At 53.8% G+C, this 17,374-nt stretch overlaps 1 protein-coding gene across 1 annotated transcript; it reads right to left on the bottom strand.

Moving 5' to 3' along the window:
• Window positions 1-4,788: 4,788 nt before the first annotated feature.
• SLC25A42 (solute carrier family 25 member 42) lies at window positions 4,789-14,692 on the bottom strand. The gene is made up of 7 exons (XM_023552202.2): window positions 14,548-14,692; window positions 11,294-11,399; window positions 10,785-10,810; window positions 10,042-10,208; window positions 9,545-9,661; window positions 8,959-9,110; window positions 4,789-6,655 (listed from the first exon to the last, which is right to left on the bottom strand). Exons 1-7 carry the CDS (start codon window positions 14,626-14,628, stop codon window positions 6,348-6,350), a joined length of 957 nt encoding a protein of 318 aa, XP_023407970.1. The 5' UTR covers window positions 14,629-14,692; the 3' UTR covers window positions 4,789-6,347.
• Window positions 14,693-17,374: the final 2,682 nt, after the last annotated feature.

Genomic DNA, 17,374 nt, shown 5'->3' with positions numbered 1-17,374 from the left:
AATCCGAATGGCCCATAAAGACAGACCTAAAGACACCAGCATTGCAGAGTTCCCCACCAGCCATCAATTTAGTGGTGAGTCACACATCCCCATCTCAAGTCTGCCAACAGGCCATCTCCATTCCTGCTGGGGGCAGTGGGTGCAGAGGGGATGCTGGGAGCCAGGCTGCAAGGGCGGCCCCTCTGCACCCACTGCCCCCAGCACATTCCCATTCTTAGTCATGGGGCAGATGGCCAGGGGTCATCAGCAATCTGAAGAAAACAGATACCTAAACAGAAAAATGCAATGTGAGGAAACTGACACTTCAGGGAGGTGAAACCTTATAAAACAAACAATCCAGAATGTTTTCAGGAGAAGAGGTTGTACCTGTGAAACAAGAACAGAATGCTACTAAACAGGAAGAACATTTTTTCTCTATTTGAGTGGTTGGAAATTAAGAGCAGATGGAAGATAAAGTTGTGGAAATCTTACAGAAGGAACACAAAAATAAAAATACAGGAAACAAGGGGAAAAAAGAAAACCAGGAAAGGAAGGTCCCAAACAGAGTTCTGGAAGGAGAGGTCTGAGGAAGCTGGAGGCACTAATGGAACAGCACAAGGGAAGTTTCCAGGTTTCAGATTAAAGGGGCCCACCAGCAACAACAGCACCACCTCCCTGGCAGTCTGGAAGATTCCAGAACAAAGAGGATTGGACCAGCTCCTAGCAAAGACAAAACAGCCATACCCAGGGCTCAGGAATCAGGGGTTGATGGTGCATTGCCCCAGCTCAACAGGTCTTGCACTGTCCCCAGGCACCCAGGACCATGCCCAGGACTCTCCATAGAGAAGATGAGAGGGGCTGGTTGGGGTCCTGGGATACTTCAGGGGAATAAGTGTGATAATTTGTGTTAATTAGCATTTCAGTGGTTACCACTATGACAATGACAGTGGTTGGGGGGTGTGATTCTGTCCCCAGGGGACATGGGCAATGTCTGGGGACATTCTTGGTCACACCACTAGGGGGTGCTGCTGGCACCTTGTAGGTGGAGACCAGGGATGCAGCTCAACACCCACAGTGCATATGGTGGCCCTCATCCCAGAGAAGAATTTGGAACCAAATGTCAGTGGTGTTGAGGCTGAGAACCCTGCATCACAAGAGTCAAGATAGAATGTGTAACTTCCAAACCAGTTAAGGAAGAGAGGGAGAAATAAAAAAAAAAAAAAAAGAAAAAAACCCAGCAACAAATAGAACTGGCATCGATTCAGTCAAAGCCAACAGGAGAAACCGGTGGTGAGAAGGGGCATGGATGGTAGGGAACAGAATGAGAGGCTGCACAGACAGCTGATTAAGGCCCCAGGGAGCCCCCTCATTGACACCAATAGTCCCCACTGCCTGACTTCCCTCCTGCCTCCCTGCCCTCACTCATTCCCTTGAAGCTCATTAGTCTCAGGGCTTCAGGCACCAATAAATCCCGGTGTTATTTCTGCCCCCTTGACGTCTCGCTGCGTGTGGCCAAAGCACCTGACCTCAAACCTGTCCACTTACACCACCCTTCTCCCCCATCCCCCGGTCACATCAGTGCCACCTATTCAGTGAACCCAGACCTCAGGGTCCTCCTGACCCGCTACTTCTCACTCCGGCTCCTCGGGAATCCTGCCTGCTCCAGCCTCAGCAGCCCGGATCCTCCTCGCCCAGACCCCACCCAGGATCCTGCTTGGTGGCAGTCCAAGTCCTCAGGAGGTGCCCACTCCCTGAAAAGATTCTAGAGCTGCTGCCTGCAGATGATGACCAGAACAAAGCCAAGAGGCAAAGGTGATGTCAGCAGCAAACATGATCATGAGGTAATGGGAAAAGGGTCAGTCCGCTGGGAAGACGCAGGATCTACAGCAGTGAGAAGGACTGTCAAAACCGTGGTGGGGACGTGGGCGTTGCCAGGGAGTAATTAGGAATGACCAGGAGGGGAGGGCTTTCTAGGGCCATGCAAAGTACTACTCAGTTTGGGCCAGCAAATGTTGGGGCCAGGGGCGGTGGGCCCTGGGGGGACCAGACTCTTGCCCCATGACCCTGCATCTTCTGGAACCTTCTGAGTACACAGATGCCATGTCCTGCCTCTCACCTGGATCCCAGTCCAGTTGCTTCCCTTTCACCCCCTCAATTCCTCCCCTGCTCAAATATCTGCTGTAGCTCACACTGCCAGGTGCCCAGGCTCCTGCCCAACACTCACAGTTGTCCCCCAGGAGTCCCCGATCCTCCCTGGCAGGTGCCACCCCCTCTCCTCAGCTCCAGGTGCTTCTGCCCGAGAGCCAGAGCCTCATTCCCCACCCATGACTGTATATTAGGTACTAAGGGTTCTGTGGGGTCCTGCGTGAAGAAGCCAAGGCCCTCAGTTTCCCCAGTTTACTGATGTCATACCCATTATCATCTCACAAGGGCTCAGCAGACCTGTCACAAAATAACTGTCCATGTTACCCCTAACTATCTCTTAACCTGTCCTGCTAGGACTGGGGTCCGAGGACTGAGACATCCTGAAGAGTGACAGCTCAGAGAGGCAAGATACACAGCAGTGATCACGGACAGGTGATCCTCACTGGAAATCACAGAAAGACGCAAACTAAAACCACACCATGATACCACGTCAGTCACCCACAGGCAGCAGTGGCAAAGTCGGGCCCTACCAGGCAGGCATCAGGCAGGAGGTGCCGTCAACCCCTGTGGAAACCTGTGCCAGCCACTCAGGAGAGCGATTCCACAGGGCCTCACTGAGGTGGCCCCACGGCCAACCAGGACACATTCCAGGGGAATTCTCATCTCATGGCAGCAACCACAGTGTAATTTCTGACAGTTTAAGACTGGTAACAAGCCAAATGCCCCGCTATCAGGTAGTAAAGAAACTATGAACAGTTACATAACTGGTAAGAAGAACAAGAAAAATTTCACTGATTTTACAAGGACAGATCTCCAAGATGGACTGGGTGGGAGAAATGGGCCAAAACCCAAAACAAAACACACCCCAGGGAGTACTAAAATCTTGAGATACCACTTGTCACCTGTCCAATAAGCACAGATCAAAGGTCAGGAATTGATCCTTGCTGGGTGGTGTAAATTCATAAGCTCTCCTGGCAGGAATAGCTAGTGTTTCTGTTCATCTTTGGGTAGATTCCCTGAGAAGCTGACCTTGAGAAAGGGACTTGAGGGCATAGAGGGTATCCAGGAGGGACCCCAAGAAGCTCTGTTGGGGGCTAGGGACGTTAGGCTGGGAAGGAAGGAACACTGCAGGGGGCGCCAAAGAGCAGGTGACACTGCGGGCAACTGGGGCTCAGTCCTGATGGGGACCTCCGGGAGACATCACAGAACACACACCTCTGAGTGGTCTCACCCAGGGGAGAGGGGACCGGCACCCTCCTATTCTTGTCAGTCATTGGTGAAGGGGTGATCTCGGGATCTTAGGTCGTGCTCGTGAGGGGAAGGCTGAGTCACGACTGCTTCAGCAACAAGCAGTTGGTAGGAACTGTGAATGCTAAGCTGCAGACAGGCAGCGGCAGCATCAGCTACACTAACCACATCCCCCTTGATACCTGAACCCAGCCATTTGTTTCTGGAAACTCACACCACAGACATCCCAACACATGAACACACACAAGTCCATACAAGGGTATTTGTTTCAAGATGTGCTTGACTGAAAACAAAAAAACTCAACTGGCTTAAAAATGAGGATAAAGTGACTCACATTGGTGGATGTGGACCTTCAGGTAAGGCCAGGTCCAGGTGTCCAGAGAGTGCCACCAGGAACCCAGTTTCTCTCCCATCTCTACTACTTCCTGCTGTGTCTGTTCCTCCCTGGTGTTGCTCCTGCCTTGTGGTCACAGGACAGTCCTGATGACAGGCCCAGTTGCAGTCTCTTCTACCAGGGCCAACAAGAGGGAAGAAAGGTGCGTTCCAAAGGACGCACCTACCAACCGTTCTCTCCACTCGATACAGCATCACATGCCCACCTCCATACTATTAGGGGATGTGACAGTGGGGGTGGGGGGTGACTCCCCTGAGGCTCAGGGACTGATGTAGGAAGTGGACATGTGGCCAGCTCATCAGCCCCCAGTCACCACCACATTGCCATAGCCATGGCTCACCAATTCCCTTAGATGTCAATCAGTAAGGTGTTGGTAGACTTGATTACGGCCTTCCTCCTGAAATTGGGTTCTGACTCAGCAACCCTATGTACAACAGAATGAAACACTGCCCAGTCCTGTGCCATCCTCACAGTTGTTATGCTTGAGCCCACCGTTGCAGCCACTGTATCAGTCCGCCTCGTTGAGGGTCTTCCTCTTTCGCTGACCCTCTACCAAGCATGACGTCCCTCCAGGGACTGGTGCCTCCTGATAACATGTCTAAAGTATGTAAGAGAAGTCCCCCTGAAATACAACTGCTAAAAATTGAGACAGGTCTACCCACAAGAGGAAACTGTTTACCGGCAACACGGCCAGGTGAAGTACAAAGCAGCACAGAACAGAGCCCACCTGGCCTCCTCCACTTCTGGGCATAGAACATCTGCCTCTGCCTCTCGGCTGTGCCCTGCCATGAGTCCCAGGGGGGCTGCATGCGGGGAGGCCTCGTGCTCATCCTCAAGCCAGGGCCAGCAGTGGGCACTGAGGGTAGGGTGACGCCGTCGGTGGGGTGAGGCAGTGGGTAGGGGCGGGGGATGCGGAAACAGAAGCCGGGAGCCTGGCAGCCCCACGGACCATCACAAACCTATGTACAACTAGCATCTTGAGAAAATCAAGGTCTGTGTGAACAAACAATAAAGGAATAGACTCCACAAAACGGATTCACCAATTTGTCAAGACATCAACGCTAGTGTTGGGGATGGCGGTCAGAGCTGAAGAAGAGACGTGAGCAGTAGAAAAAGTCATTTCAATTTTTATTAAATATACTCTTTTGACAAATCTTTAAAATATATAAACATTATATATAAACAAAGTGTCTTCATGGCATCAAAAGTGTAACTCTAGACCACCAAGAGCAGAAGGGGTTGGGAGGCTTGGCTGTGGGGGAGGGGATGGCACTACCAGGACCTCAAGACACACTGGGGCCAACAGGACCAAAGGACCACCCCTTTTCTGCCCAGCTGGGGTACCTCTGGCTGGAGGGAGTCGGTGCCCCACCTGTCAACCCTGGTCTCCACCCTTGCCTGGGGGCCTCAGGTCCCTGCCTCCAGGCAGTGGGCAAGGTCTGGAGGTTGGATGTGAGGCGTTCACTCACCAGGATACCCCCCTCAGGCTGCCAGGGCCCCTGGGGACTCATCTGGGGACCCATCTGGGGAACAGCTGGCAAATATGTCCGGTGACAAGTGGGCCCTTCACACCCGCAGGTGCGAGGAGAGAGCAGAGGCAAAGCCAGGTAGTGGGAAACAGAGTCACACACCACAGGCTGCTGTTGGATACAAAATCAGCTCTCCCATTCACACCTGTTCTGGACTAGATGACGACGGGGAGGATGTCCACCAAAGTGAAAAACAATACCAAATCAGAAACCCAAACATCATTAGGAAACAGGTGCTGCCCCAGGGTACCAGGACTCTACCACTCTTGACCCCAGGCAACAGCCCTTCCTGGGGGGTCCTCAGCAACGGATACCCCAACCTCCAGGAGCTGGGGTGCTACAGGACAGAGGGTCCAGCTGGGCTCAGCTTCCAACAGATGCCAATTGGAGCTCAGACCTGAACAGTGTCGTGTTTGGGGTCATGACTTCTCACTGAGATTTCACAAATGGGATGGGCAGCAGCAGAGGGGACAGGGAGCACCAATACACCTCTCGGGTTTCTTCTCTTTCAGGGGGGTTTCAGCAACCACCGGTGTGGAACCTGGGATCCAGGAGGGTGGCCCATCAGGACACAAGTACTGGAGGCCAAGGAGTTATTGTCCCATGGAAATTGTGAGGAACTGAGAATGGGATGGGGGTGGAGCTGGGTGGGGTGAGGGGCTGCGTTTTCCTGGGTGCCACCAGTGCAGCAGCCAAAGCTCAGAGCAGACACGATGGGGGTCCCATCCTAGAGGTCCCATTTCAGGAAAGGTCCCATGGTTCCGGGCCAGGACTTTCCCTGCACTCATCTCCGCCACATCTCCCACGGTCAGAAGGCGGCGGGGGAAGGGTCTGCCTCCGCGCTCAGAGGGATGCAGGTCCTGAAAACCCATAGTGCCTCTGCCAAGGGCCCCTTCGAGCCACACTCTCGGGAACAGCGCCCCCCCTCCCCTGTCCCACTATTGCACTTCAGGGCCTGCGGGCAGGTTGCAGAGGCACCACGCCCTTCCTCAGACTGCTCTCCCTTGGCTTAGCAAGCGAGGGGTTGCATCCCCGTGCCCCGAGGCGCCGCCCTAGCCCTCCAGGTGCCGCAGCAGGATCTGCATGAGGTCGAAGGTGGTGAAGCTGATGCCCACAGCGATGGGGCCCTTGAGCCAGTTCATGCTCAGACCCTTGTAGAGGCCGCGCACGGCACCCTCGTCGCGCACGATGGTGATCATTGTGCGCAGGATGGAGGCGCGCGGGTAGCCTGTGACGCCCGCTGTCTGCATGCGCCGCCGCACCACATCCAGTGGGTATGAGGCCGACTGTCCGATGATGCCGGCGCAGGCCCCGAAGATCATGCGCTCCAAGGGGTAGGGCTGTCGGCGGCCGCTGTACTCTGCAGGTGCGAGTGGAGTGAGCGCTGGGCGCGCTGCGCTCCGACACACAGAGCTCACGTGCACACGCAGGCACATGCACTCCCTCATAAGTGCACCCTTACAAGCCCCCCGCGCCCACGCGCACCCCCGCGCTCACCCCTGTCAGATATAACAGGACAGGGGTGTGTGTCTGGACCGAGCCCACATCCCCTCCTCCTCTCTGCCAGGACCCACCTGTCCCCACCTCCTCTCCTCCTAGTTATTTCTTTGTAAACAAATTTGAGAAATAAACACACCAGAAAGCACAAAGAATCCTAAAAAAGACCTAAGACCCAGAAAGGGGCGCTGTTCACATCTAGCCACACCTGGATCCCGTCTGATAAAGAAAACATCTTCCTGTCCCAGTCCTCCTGCACTACCTACACCTCTCAGGGTGCGCTGGAAACACTTCCTGAACACTAGTATCTCCCCGTGAAGAACACAGAGGCCCCAGGGCCTCTGGGGTTTTAGGAAAGAGGCCGCTGTGCAGCACAATGGAGAAAGAAGCTGGCACTGGCCGATCGACAGGGATTCTTTGCAAAAGTTTAGCCGCAAAGACTGAGCCCTAACGTGAGCTATGAACTTTCGCTAATGGTAATGTACGGATATTGGTTCATCAATTAAATGCACGATGGTAATAACAGGAGAAATTGTGCAGGAGGGAGAGGGCATACAGGAACACTCTGGATTTTCTCAGCAACATGTCTATAAATTTAAAACTGCTTAAAAAATTCGGCTATAAATTTAGAACTAAGAATCAAAAACAGTGACAGAACATCACTTGCCCACCAGACTGGCAAAAACGTTAAGGGGTCTGACAATACCCGTGTGGCCCAGAACCTGGAGAAAGGCCATGTCCAAGCAGCCAAGAGTGACTGCCGGGTGAGGGAAACTGAGAAGGGCGACAGTGTGAGAAGACATGCTCCCAGGGTTGGTAGGTTACAGAGAAAAACTAGAAACAGCCTGCTGGGGACTGAATTGTGTCCTCCAAAAAGATATGTCGGAGTCCCTGGGTGGTGTAAACTGCAAACGTGCTTGGCTGCTAACCCAAAGGTTTGAGGTACAAGTCTACCCAGAGGTGCCTAGGAAGAAAGGCCTGGCGATCTACTGCCAAAAAATCTGCCATTAAAAACCCCATGGAGCAGTTCTACTCTGACACACATGGAATCACCGTGAGTCAGAATCAGCTCAACGGCAAGTGATCAACCAAGCGGTCAGCAAGTAATATAAAAAAGATACGTGGAAATCCTGACCCCTGCACCTGTGGAGGTGACTTTGTTCGGAAATAGGGTTTTTTTTGTTGTTGTTGTTATCAGTTAAATGAGGTCATACCACAGTAGGGTGGGTCCTAATTCTAATCCCTTTGGAGTGGTGTTTTATAAAAGGGGAGAACAGACAGAGAGGCAGAGACACAGTCACTCCAATAGGGCAGACACCACATGAGGATACACCTACAGGCCGAAGCACACCTGGACCACCAGGAAGGCTCTTCCCCCAGAGCCAACAGACCAAGCATGGACCTGACGACACCCTTACTGCCTTCAGACTGGGAGATTACATTTCTGTTCTTACAGCCAGAACTTTGTGGCTTTAAATGGGTGGTACTTTGTCACAGCAGCCACAGGAGACTGAGAGCCGGCCTAAACACCACCCTCAGCCCCAGAGGTGAACACCCAACACAAGGTGCTCAGACACCAGCCCCAGGTAGAAGATGCGCCAACGGAGCCTGTGTGATGTAACCCTGCGTGGGCCACTTCCTATAACCGTGAAACGTTACCACGTACTGTGCGCACAGATGTATTTTTAAAATCAGCTTGAGAGATACCCTCCCCATTTCTAATAATGAAGGCTGGGGCAGGGGACAGCTGGGGTTTAGCTGTATTGTTTTATTTCTTTAACAAAAAGCATCTGAAGCAACATGGTAATAGCTGTCCATGTTGGTATGGGTGTTCTCATAGTATTCTCCGTACTTTTCTGTATTTCTAGATTTTCTCAAAAGTATCAAAACAACAGAGTATTTCCTAATGTCTTGGTTCTACCTGCATGCTGCGTGTGCATGTGTGTGTGGCTACATGAACACACGTGTGGGTGCAGGCATATGACCATGTGTGTGAGCATGAATGTGGGTGTAAGGTGCAGTCAGCGCTCAAGACAATACACTAGATATTGGGAGTGGCTCTTAAAAGCCTTGAATGGCAGTACCCAGGTTCCTTTGGTGGATATGTGACCCTGTGGGTGCCAGGGCCCAGGACCCAAAGCCCAGGACCCGCCCCATGCCCCTCACCTCTGTGCAGGCTCTTGAGCGTCTCGTAGGTGAAGAAGCTCAGCCCTGCGTACGGAATGACACCCAGCAGGGTCGGTGTGAAGCCGTGGTAGAGGGTCTTCAACCCCTCCTCACGGGAGATGCGGATGAAGACGTGAAAGATGTTGCTGTACCTGCAGGACAAAGCAGGCAGGCAGGCTGTGGGTGAGTGAGCCACCAGGGCAGGGGCCACAGTTCACAACCACCTGCTTGTCCACCATTAGGCCACAGAACCATGTGCAGCAGCTTTGGAATCAGGACATGGACACAGAAGCTCCTGCTCCCTCATCAACACTGGGATTGCCCCATGGGCTGGACCTTTATTTCTCATTCATACACACTTAACACATCTATACCCAACTCCAAAGGAAGCCTGCAGACACTCAGTCTGTCTGAGAAAGCAATCACAGGCTTTCTGGAACGGCTGCAGAGCCACAGCCCAGGCTAGGCAAGGGCCAGGGTGAGGATTCTCACAGAGCTTCTGCTACAGTGAACACAGATGCCCAGATCCACCCCAGGGCCTGGGGAGTGGCTCTCACCCTTGGGGACACGGCCCCTCAGGACTCACATCTCCTTTGGGGTTACAGCCATCCGCGCCCGGACCAGGTCCAGCGGATAGGTCAGCGAGGCGGCCGTTGTTCCAGCCAGTGCGCCTGCAAGGAGCCGGGGCCAGGGAGGCAGGTCCCTGCAGGGGGAGTGGAGGTGGGGGCAGCAAGGGTGAGAGCCGAGGGAGATGGAGGGAGACAGACAGAGAGACATAGAGACAGAAAGATGGAGAGACAGAGAAACAGAGCAATCAGGAGACAGAGAGAGAGGGAGACAGAGATAGATGGAGAGGCAGAGACAAGGGCAGGGACAAAGAGAGACAAGAGAAGAGACAGAGAAACACAGAGTCAAAGAGATAGAGACACAGAGGCCCAGCCCAGGGTGCTGACACATTTCAGTGGGGGATGCCTGGTCCTTCCCCAGCTCTGGAGCCCTGTGGGGTTATGGAGGGGTTGGGGTGGGGCCGGAGAGGGGATGGGGAAGGGGGCCGGGGGCCAGGGAAGGGTTGGGGGTCCTCACTCTCCATGGAAGCCATAGTAGCGCCCCAGCACCCGCTTGTACTCCTCATGGGCGCTGAACTGGATGGCGGCGTAGGGCACCACGCGCACCATGGTGGCTGAGTTCCCACGCCACAGGCTGAAGAAGCCCTCGTTGAGGTAGGTGTAGTAGAGCAGCCGGAGGGCTTCCTGGGGGCAGGGGTCAGAGGTCACCATCGTGCCAGGAACCTACGTCCTTGTCTACCTTGTCCATGTGTCCGGCCCTGTACCTTGTCCACCAACATGCCTCCCTGCCCATACCCCATCTGCAGGAATTCTGACATGAACAGGAGACCAGGTTTATGAGGGGGACCCAGAGCCCCACAGAGGTGGTGTTTGTCTAATTTTAAAAATAGTCTTGTTTCCCTTATTAAGAAGGTAATGCCTGGTACTGTTAAAAAATCATGCACAAAGATGTGGGGTTCAGAAAGCCAAGCTCCCAGCCCCCCTCCCAGAAACACACAGCACACCTGTACATTCCTGGCGGGGGCATGGGGGCAAGTTCAGGCACAGCTGGGGCACAGCGAGGACCCCTACCCTCCTCCCCACCCCGAGCAGCCTGGGACCCCCATGCCCTCACCCCTGAGTAGCCTGGGGCCTGGCTGGAGGCAGTGGGAGGGCACAGGGAGAAGGTATCTCTCTCATGCCATTTCTCCCTCCCTTGCCCCAACCAGCTATCAAGACAGCGGGTGTGAGGGGCCTGGGATTGGTGCCTTAGTACCTCACCTTGGCAGAGAATCTCTTTGAAGACACTGGAAGAAAACACACACAGCCCGTCAGGACACAAGGGACACATTGGCATGACCCTCCCCATCTGGATGACACTCCCCTCCTTAGCTTGCCCCCTCAGTCTGCATGTCCCCCCATCAGTGTGCCCCCTCAGTCTGCATGTCCCCCCATCAGTGTGCCCCCTCAGTCTGCGTGTCCCCCCCATTGGTGTGCCCCCTCAGTCTGCGCGTCCCCCTCGGCTCTGTGCTTTTAGAACAGGAGTAAGAAGTGGCTGCTGAGAGTCTGCCTGTGGGTCTGAGGGTGCTGACTGCGGTGGGGGCATCCCTGCAGCAGCTCCCCCTCCTCCACCTGGAAGCCTATATCCCCTCCCCTCCACACACCCAGACTTGTCCCCAAAAGGGAAGTGGCGCCTGCCTAACGCCTCCAGGACAGTGAGAGGGAGCCCAGAAGCTTCTCCATCATGCTGGACAGACAGATAGATGGACAGAGAGGCAGATAGCTTGTACCCTGGAAGATGATTTTGGTTCGGTCTAGGGGGGCTACCGCCGTCTTGGCGAGTGCACCAGCCAGGGCCCCAGACAGAAGGGCGTTGTACACGTCGTGGTGGTCTCTCTGTAAGGAAGTGCAGAACACCAGCATCAGGAGGGGCATCGATCAGGAGAGGGGTGGGGCAAGGAGGTGCTGGGGTATCATCTTACAGCCCAGGCCAGGCCCAGAGACCACAGACCCCGCAGCTGGACGTGAGAAATACGCAGCCTGGAGGTCATCCGGGCAGGAGGGATGTGCTTGCTGGGCGCTACAGGCTCCAATCCTTGGGCTCAGACTGCAGGGCAACCAGCCCCGCCCACGTGTACACCCAGGCTCCTGGCCACGCCAAGCCACTGCGGTGTCCTCAGGGCAATGTCACCAGGCACACGTGTCATGTGGGGGTAAGAGAAGGGGTAGATCAGTGTAGCCCCTTCCACATCTCAGGTCAGGGGCTGGCATCTCTGGAATGTTATCCAGTCAGGGTGAAGAGTGACGGTGATGGTGACGATGTCGGTGATGACATTATGGTGACAGTGGTGATGACAGTGATGATGCTGACGGTGACAACAGTGACGGTGATGAGGTGATGATAGCGGTGACGATGGTGATCATAACAGTGACTGTGATATAATGGTGATGATGGTGGTGACAACAGTGGTTGACAATGGTGGTGGTGTTGATGGCAGTGACGACGGTGACAGTGACAATAACTAACTGTGATGACGGTGACAGTGATGTGGCCAGCCATGGAGCCAGTGCTCTCATGCATCTCCTTGCTGCTCCATCTCGGCAGCGACACTGTTCCTGGCGTCCTCTCATGGACAGAAACGGTCCCCAAGACCAGGTCCCAGGGCCTCACTCTCTTTGTTCCCTGGATGTCATGGGCCTTGGCCAAGCCCTTCTCTATCTCCTCACCCAGCCCAACTCCCCAGTCTCCAGAGCTGGAATCTGCAACTGGGGTCTCATCTCTGGGAATCTGCATTTCTGGCTTCTACGGCCACACTTCTGGGCATCTGGGGTCAGCAGCTCTGAGGCGTGTGGTCAGACGCTGGCTCACCGCACTGGAGGGGAAACTCAGTGGGGCCTTCTTGGTGAGATGAGTGACTGCCAACTCGTGGGCCTCTGCAAGCAGAGTTGACGCTCTGCGGGCAGCGTCTGGCACATGACCATGGCACCAACAAGATGGAGCCCACGCACCCCTTTCTCTCCCTCACCAGTGCATGGCCGATACCACCTATGACTCTTAAAAGCTCAGTGCCACCCTTCAATTACACACACACACGCACGCACGCACGCTTCGAGGGGGCCTGCTGCCTGGCGGTTGCTTTCAGCTCCTTTCCTCCTAACTTCAAAGGGCCCAGTGCAGGCAGCACAGACACTATAGGGACCCCCACAAGTAGATGTGAACAGGCAGACAGCCCCACAGGAAGTGGGTGAGGCACATGTGAAACATACAGTGGCATAAATCCTAAGATTCCAGCTTCTTCATTGGAGAAATGTGGCTTTGAGCAGGGAGCTCCCCGTTGGACCAGTTGATCCAGGTGCAGTTCTGGTCGGTACAATGTTGGTGCTCACAGAACCCTCGGCCTTCAAAGCACTGTGGCTCCCACTGACAGAATTCATCCCATAGAAACTCTTACTAGTCAGCATGTGAGGAGGGGCAGCATCTAGATGCTTCTGGTCTTGGGTTCTGAGCCCTGTAGTTGTTGCCAGTTGTCATGGAGTAGGCTCCGACGCGTGGCCATCCCATATACAACAGAACAAAACGTTGCCCAGTCCTGTGCAATCTTCATGATCGTTGGTGTGTTTGGGTCCATTTTTGAAGCTATTGTGTCCGTCCATCTCATGGACGGTCTCCCTTGTTTTTGCTGACCCTCTTCTTTACCAAATATGATGGCCCTTTCTAGTGACTGGTCTTCCCTGATGACATGAAGTCTCGCCATCCTTGTTTTTTTTTTTTTTTCTCTCTTTTTTTAACCACCTTGTTTTTAAGGAGCATTCTGGCTGTGTTTCTTCTAAGACTGACTTGTTCGTTCTTCGGGTAGTCTATGGTGTATATTCAATACTTTTGCCAACGCCACAGTTCAAACACATCAATTCTTCTTCACTTCCTTTTTTCGCTGTCCAGCTTTCTCATGCATATGGGGCAATTGAAAATTGGGTGAGGCACACCTTCCTCCTCAAAGTGACATCTTTGCTTTTGAACACTTTAAAGAGGTCTTCTGCAGTAGATCTGCCCAATGCAATACATCATTTGATTTCTTGACTGCTGCTTCCATGGACGTGGATGGTTGAGACAACAAGAATGAAATCTTCTGAATCCAGGAGTTCAGTAGGGAAGTTCACTAAATAGCTGGGGAAGCACCTGCCTTGGGTCCAGCCCCCTCACTGCCTCCCACACACAGCTTGAGGAACAGTGACTTCCCAGGTGGGTAGGAACCTGCCTGTCTGCCTGGTGCTCCGCAGCACAACCAGAAATTTGGGGATCGGTTGGAGGATGACTGTAGCATGGCCTCTGGCCGAGTGGACTTTGTGTCCTGCCCCAGGGTGCACGGGGATGGGTTCCCACAGAGTCAGGTCAGTCTGTGGCTCAGGTGGAACTAGGGGTTCTGCTTCTAGGGTGAATAGCACAGGCTGCAGGAACTCTTTTGAGGGGAACACGTCCTAAATTCACATGCGGGAATCAGGCAGATGGCAGGGCTCAGGGCAAACTCCCCATGGCTATCCTGGCCCCCCACAGTCCCCCTAAAGCCACCCAACCACCCTGCCATCCAGCCCCCGGTGGCCTTCCAACCCCCCATACCCCTGGTCATCCCAGCTTCCCCATGGCCATCCCTGCCCCCCACCTGCAAATAAGACAAGTTGGGTGATCCCGCAGAAAGGCTCAGCCACTGTCTGGCTAAATCTTCAGTATCCACAGGTGGGGGAGGAAAACAGGCTCCAAAAGCCCTTCTTCACCCCAGCTTCCTAGACAAATTTGTGTCAGTGGGGTTCCCATCAGGAGCCAGAGTCTCCCACCCACCACCCTGACAGCCCCCAACCTCCCTGGAGCCATGCCAGGCCCCAGCTGTGGGTGCGAGGGAGGGTCCTGGGCAGTGGATGAGACAGAATGACCGAGGGTCAAGGGTCGGTGACTTGGTGATGGCATGCGCAGAGGCAGTGATTAGCTCTGAGGGGGTGCAGGGCAGAGTTGGGGAGCACGGAGGGGGGCTCTGAGAGCACGCATACTTGCCTTTTTGGAGACAGGCGAGGGCAGGGTGGGCTCGGCACCCTCCGGCAGGTGTGCCGTGGCCTCCTTCACACCATTACCCATCCCAGGCCTGCTGGGCGAAGCCTTGGTCCTGGGGGGCAGAGGGGTGGAGATGCAGTGCAGCAACTCACTCCCAGCCACTCGGACAGAACCCCCCCTCCTCCCCTGGCCTGGCCATTGTCTCTTGCAGGGGACGGTGCCCGCCCCACACCCTGACCCTCGCCCCAGTGTTATGGCTTAATGATTGACAAGAGCCCTCCTGCTGTCTGGGCCTCACAAACTGGACTCTGGGTAGTTTGTTTTTTAAGCTGGTGCTGCAGCGGAGCCCACAGGCTCAGAGAGGTTAAACTGTTTCCCTGAGGCTGTGTAGCATGGGGGACAGGCCAGGGGGTATGGGGCAGGGAAGGGGGAACATCCATACTTCCTCTTCACCAGCACAGACAGACGTGGAGCCGAAAGAGCCCACCTACCCGGCCCCTCAACATCCCCCCCGCCTCCACTGGGCTGTGTCGATGAGGGCCCAAGTTCATTCACACAAAAATTTCCAGAAAATTGATTTTTCACTATGAAATGGTGCCTTGCTCTTTGATACCTCAGGGTTCCTCCCAGGAGGTGCAAGTTGCCCTCACCTTGAGGGTCAGGGAAAAGCTCAGCAAAGCACATGTCCCACCATCCAGGCCCAAGTGTCTAGAGGACAGAGGGCAGAGGACAGGGAACAGGTTGCCAGCACCAGTTCCTGTGTTTGTAATCATTACAGTAAATTGATATGATTTACTGTAAACAACACAGAGGCCCCGCAGCAGACGGTGATCGTTCCGCCAGCCTCTGGATGTCCCCGAGCCCTCTGCCCACACTAATGCCCGTGCATAACACTGAGTTATGTGTTAAAATCGCATCAGTGGGATTATGCTGAACATGCTGTCTGAATCTAGCTTTTTCCTACTTAAAAATAGGTCCTGAATAGTTAGCAGTTCCTCAAAAAGTTAAAAGTAGAATTACCCTATGACTCAGCAATTCTGGTCCTAGGTATACACCCAAGAGACTTGAAAGCTGGAATGCAGATACTTCTAAACCAACGTTCAATGCAGCACTATTCACAACAGCCAAAAAGTAGAAACAGTCCAAGTGTCTATTAACAGATGAATGGATAAATAAAATGCAGTCCATCCAGTCAATGGAATATTACTCTGCCATAAAGAGAAATGAGGTCCTGATGCATGCCACAACATCCATGAACCTCAGAAACATGCTGAGCGAAAAAAGTCAGACACAAAACCCAGGTCTCCCGCTGAGAGTGTTACCACTGAACCACCACTGTGGCCGTGCTTTGTAGTACTACATCAATGCTCACTTTCAGGTTTAGATCATGGTACCATGATCAGGTAAGGTCCCTAGGTGGTACAAGCTGCTTCTGTGAAGATTATGGCCAAGAAAACCCTACGGAGCCTAGTTCTTCTCTGACACACACGGGGCCATGAGTTGGAGTCCACTAGATGGCAGGAAGCTTGGGTTTTGTTTTTACCATGTTCACGTAATACACTAACACTGGGGAAAGCCAGGAGAATGGTGGACGGGAACTCTCCATTATTTTTGTACCTTTTTTTGTAAGTCTAACATTATTTGAAAATAAAGTTTTTTCTTTTAACATTATTTGAAAATAAAAAGTTTTTAAAAATGATTTGAGGAAACCAGGACAAAGGATTCTTTCAGAGTGAGAATGGGGTCAAGACAGATGCCACAACCTGTGGCCTGGTCTTGGCACAACAGCAACTACTGTCCATTAAATTCCTTGACCCCAGTCCTTTAATCTGCTTGGCCTTGACCCATATTAGCTCTGCTTTACAGATGAGGAAGCTGAAGCTCAGGCAGCTTAAGTACTTGCCCAAGGCCACTTGGAGGGCTGAGCTGGGCTGAGAATACAGGTCCTAACTGCAGCAGCGAGCAGAGTAACGGGGAGGCCAAGGGATCTATTCCTCACTAAGACCCCCATCAATACCAGTGCCCCCAAATCGATCCCAACTCATGGCAACTCCCTGTGTGTCCAAGTAGAACTGTGGTCCATAGGGTTTTCAATAGATAATATTTTGACAGTAAATCACCAGGCCTTTCTTACCAGGCACCTCTGGGTGGACTCGAACTGCCAACCTTCAATTAGCAGGGCTTCCCTTAACCCAAAGGAATCACCTGTCGGGGAAAGGCTAAGGCCCCTCGTAGACATCACAAATCAGGAACAGCCTCTTTGTAAAAGTGTCTGGGCACAATGGTAGGGACCCCTGGGCTTGCCTGTGGGGCCAGGAGCCCCCCCCCGACCCCCATCAGGACCCGAGCCAGTCCAGAGGAGGCAGCACAGAGGGGCGGGGATGGAAGTCAGGGTCAGGGCCATGGATGGGATTCAGGGTTAGCCAGCCCTGCTGTGGGCTGGATGCTGCAGGGGCGCTGGGGAGAAGGTGCCAGGAGGAGCCATCCTGAGACCATGGCTCAGCCTCTGGGGACCTTGAGTCTGGAGGATGGGGAGCCTGGGAGACACCAACGGAAATCAGGTCTGGCAGAAGGGGCTATCTGGGCATTGCAGAGTCCTATAATACAGAATCCGGCATGCAGGAACCAGATGCCACATGCAGGAAGGGCCAGCTGGTCAAGGAGGGGACACCTGGGACCTGATCCTGTCGGTACAGATACAATTGGGTTGGTGGGAGTAGCTGAGGCCCTCACCCCTCTGTCTGGGGCACTTGGCCTCCCATGGACACTCCCCAGCACCCCTAAGGCTCTGGGTCCCTGCAGTAAGTCGTGAGTAAAGTGGCACTAAAGC

Source organism: Loxodonta africana, chromosome 3, assembly GCF_030014295.1.
Source record: "Loxodonta africana isolate mLoxAfr1 chromosome 3, mLoxAfr1.hap2, whole genome shotgun sequence".
Taxonomy (NCBI): Eukaryota; Metazoa; Chordata; class Mammalia; order Proboscidea; family Elephantidae; genus Loxodonta; species Loxodonta africana.
This window is presented reverse-complemented; position numbering and strand designations above follow the sequence as displayed.

What these genes read in the sequence shown, in the direction of transcription:
- SLC25A42 (XM_023552202.2), bottom strand. Translation starts at nt 14,628, where the DNA reads ATGGGTAATGGTGTGAAGGAGGCCACGGCACACCTGCCGGAGGGTGCC. An exon ending in CCTCGCCTGTCTCCAAAAAG is followed by an intron (nt 11,400 to 14,547) that starts GCAAGTATGCGT and finishes ACTTCCTTACAG; the next exon opens with AGAGACCACCACGACGTGTA. An exon ending in TACTATGGCTTCCATGGAGA is followed by an intron (nt 9,662 to 10,041) that starts GTGAGGACCCCC and finishes CTCCCCCTGCAG; the next exon opens with GGACCTGCCTCCCTGGCCCC.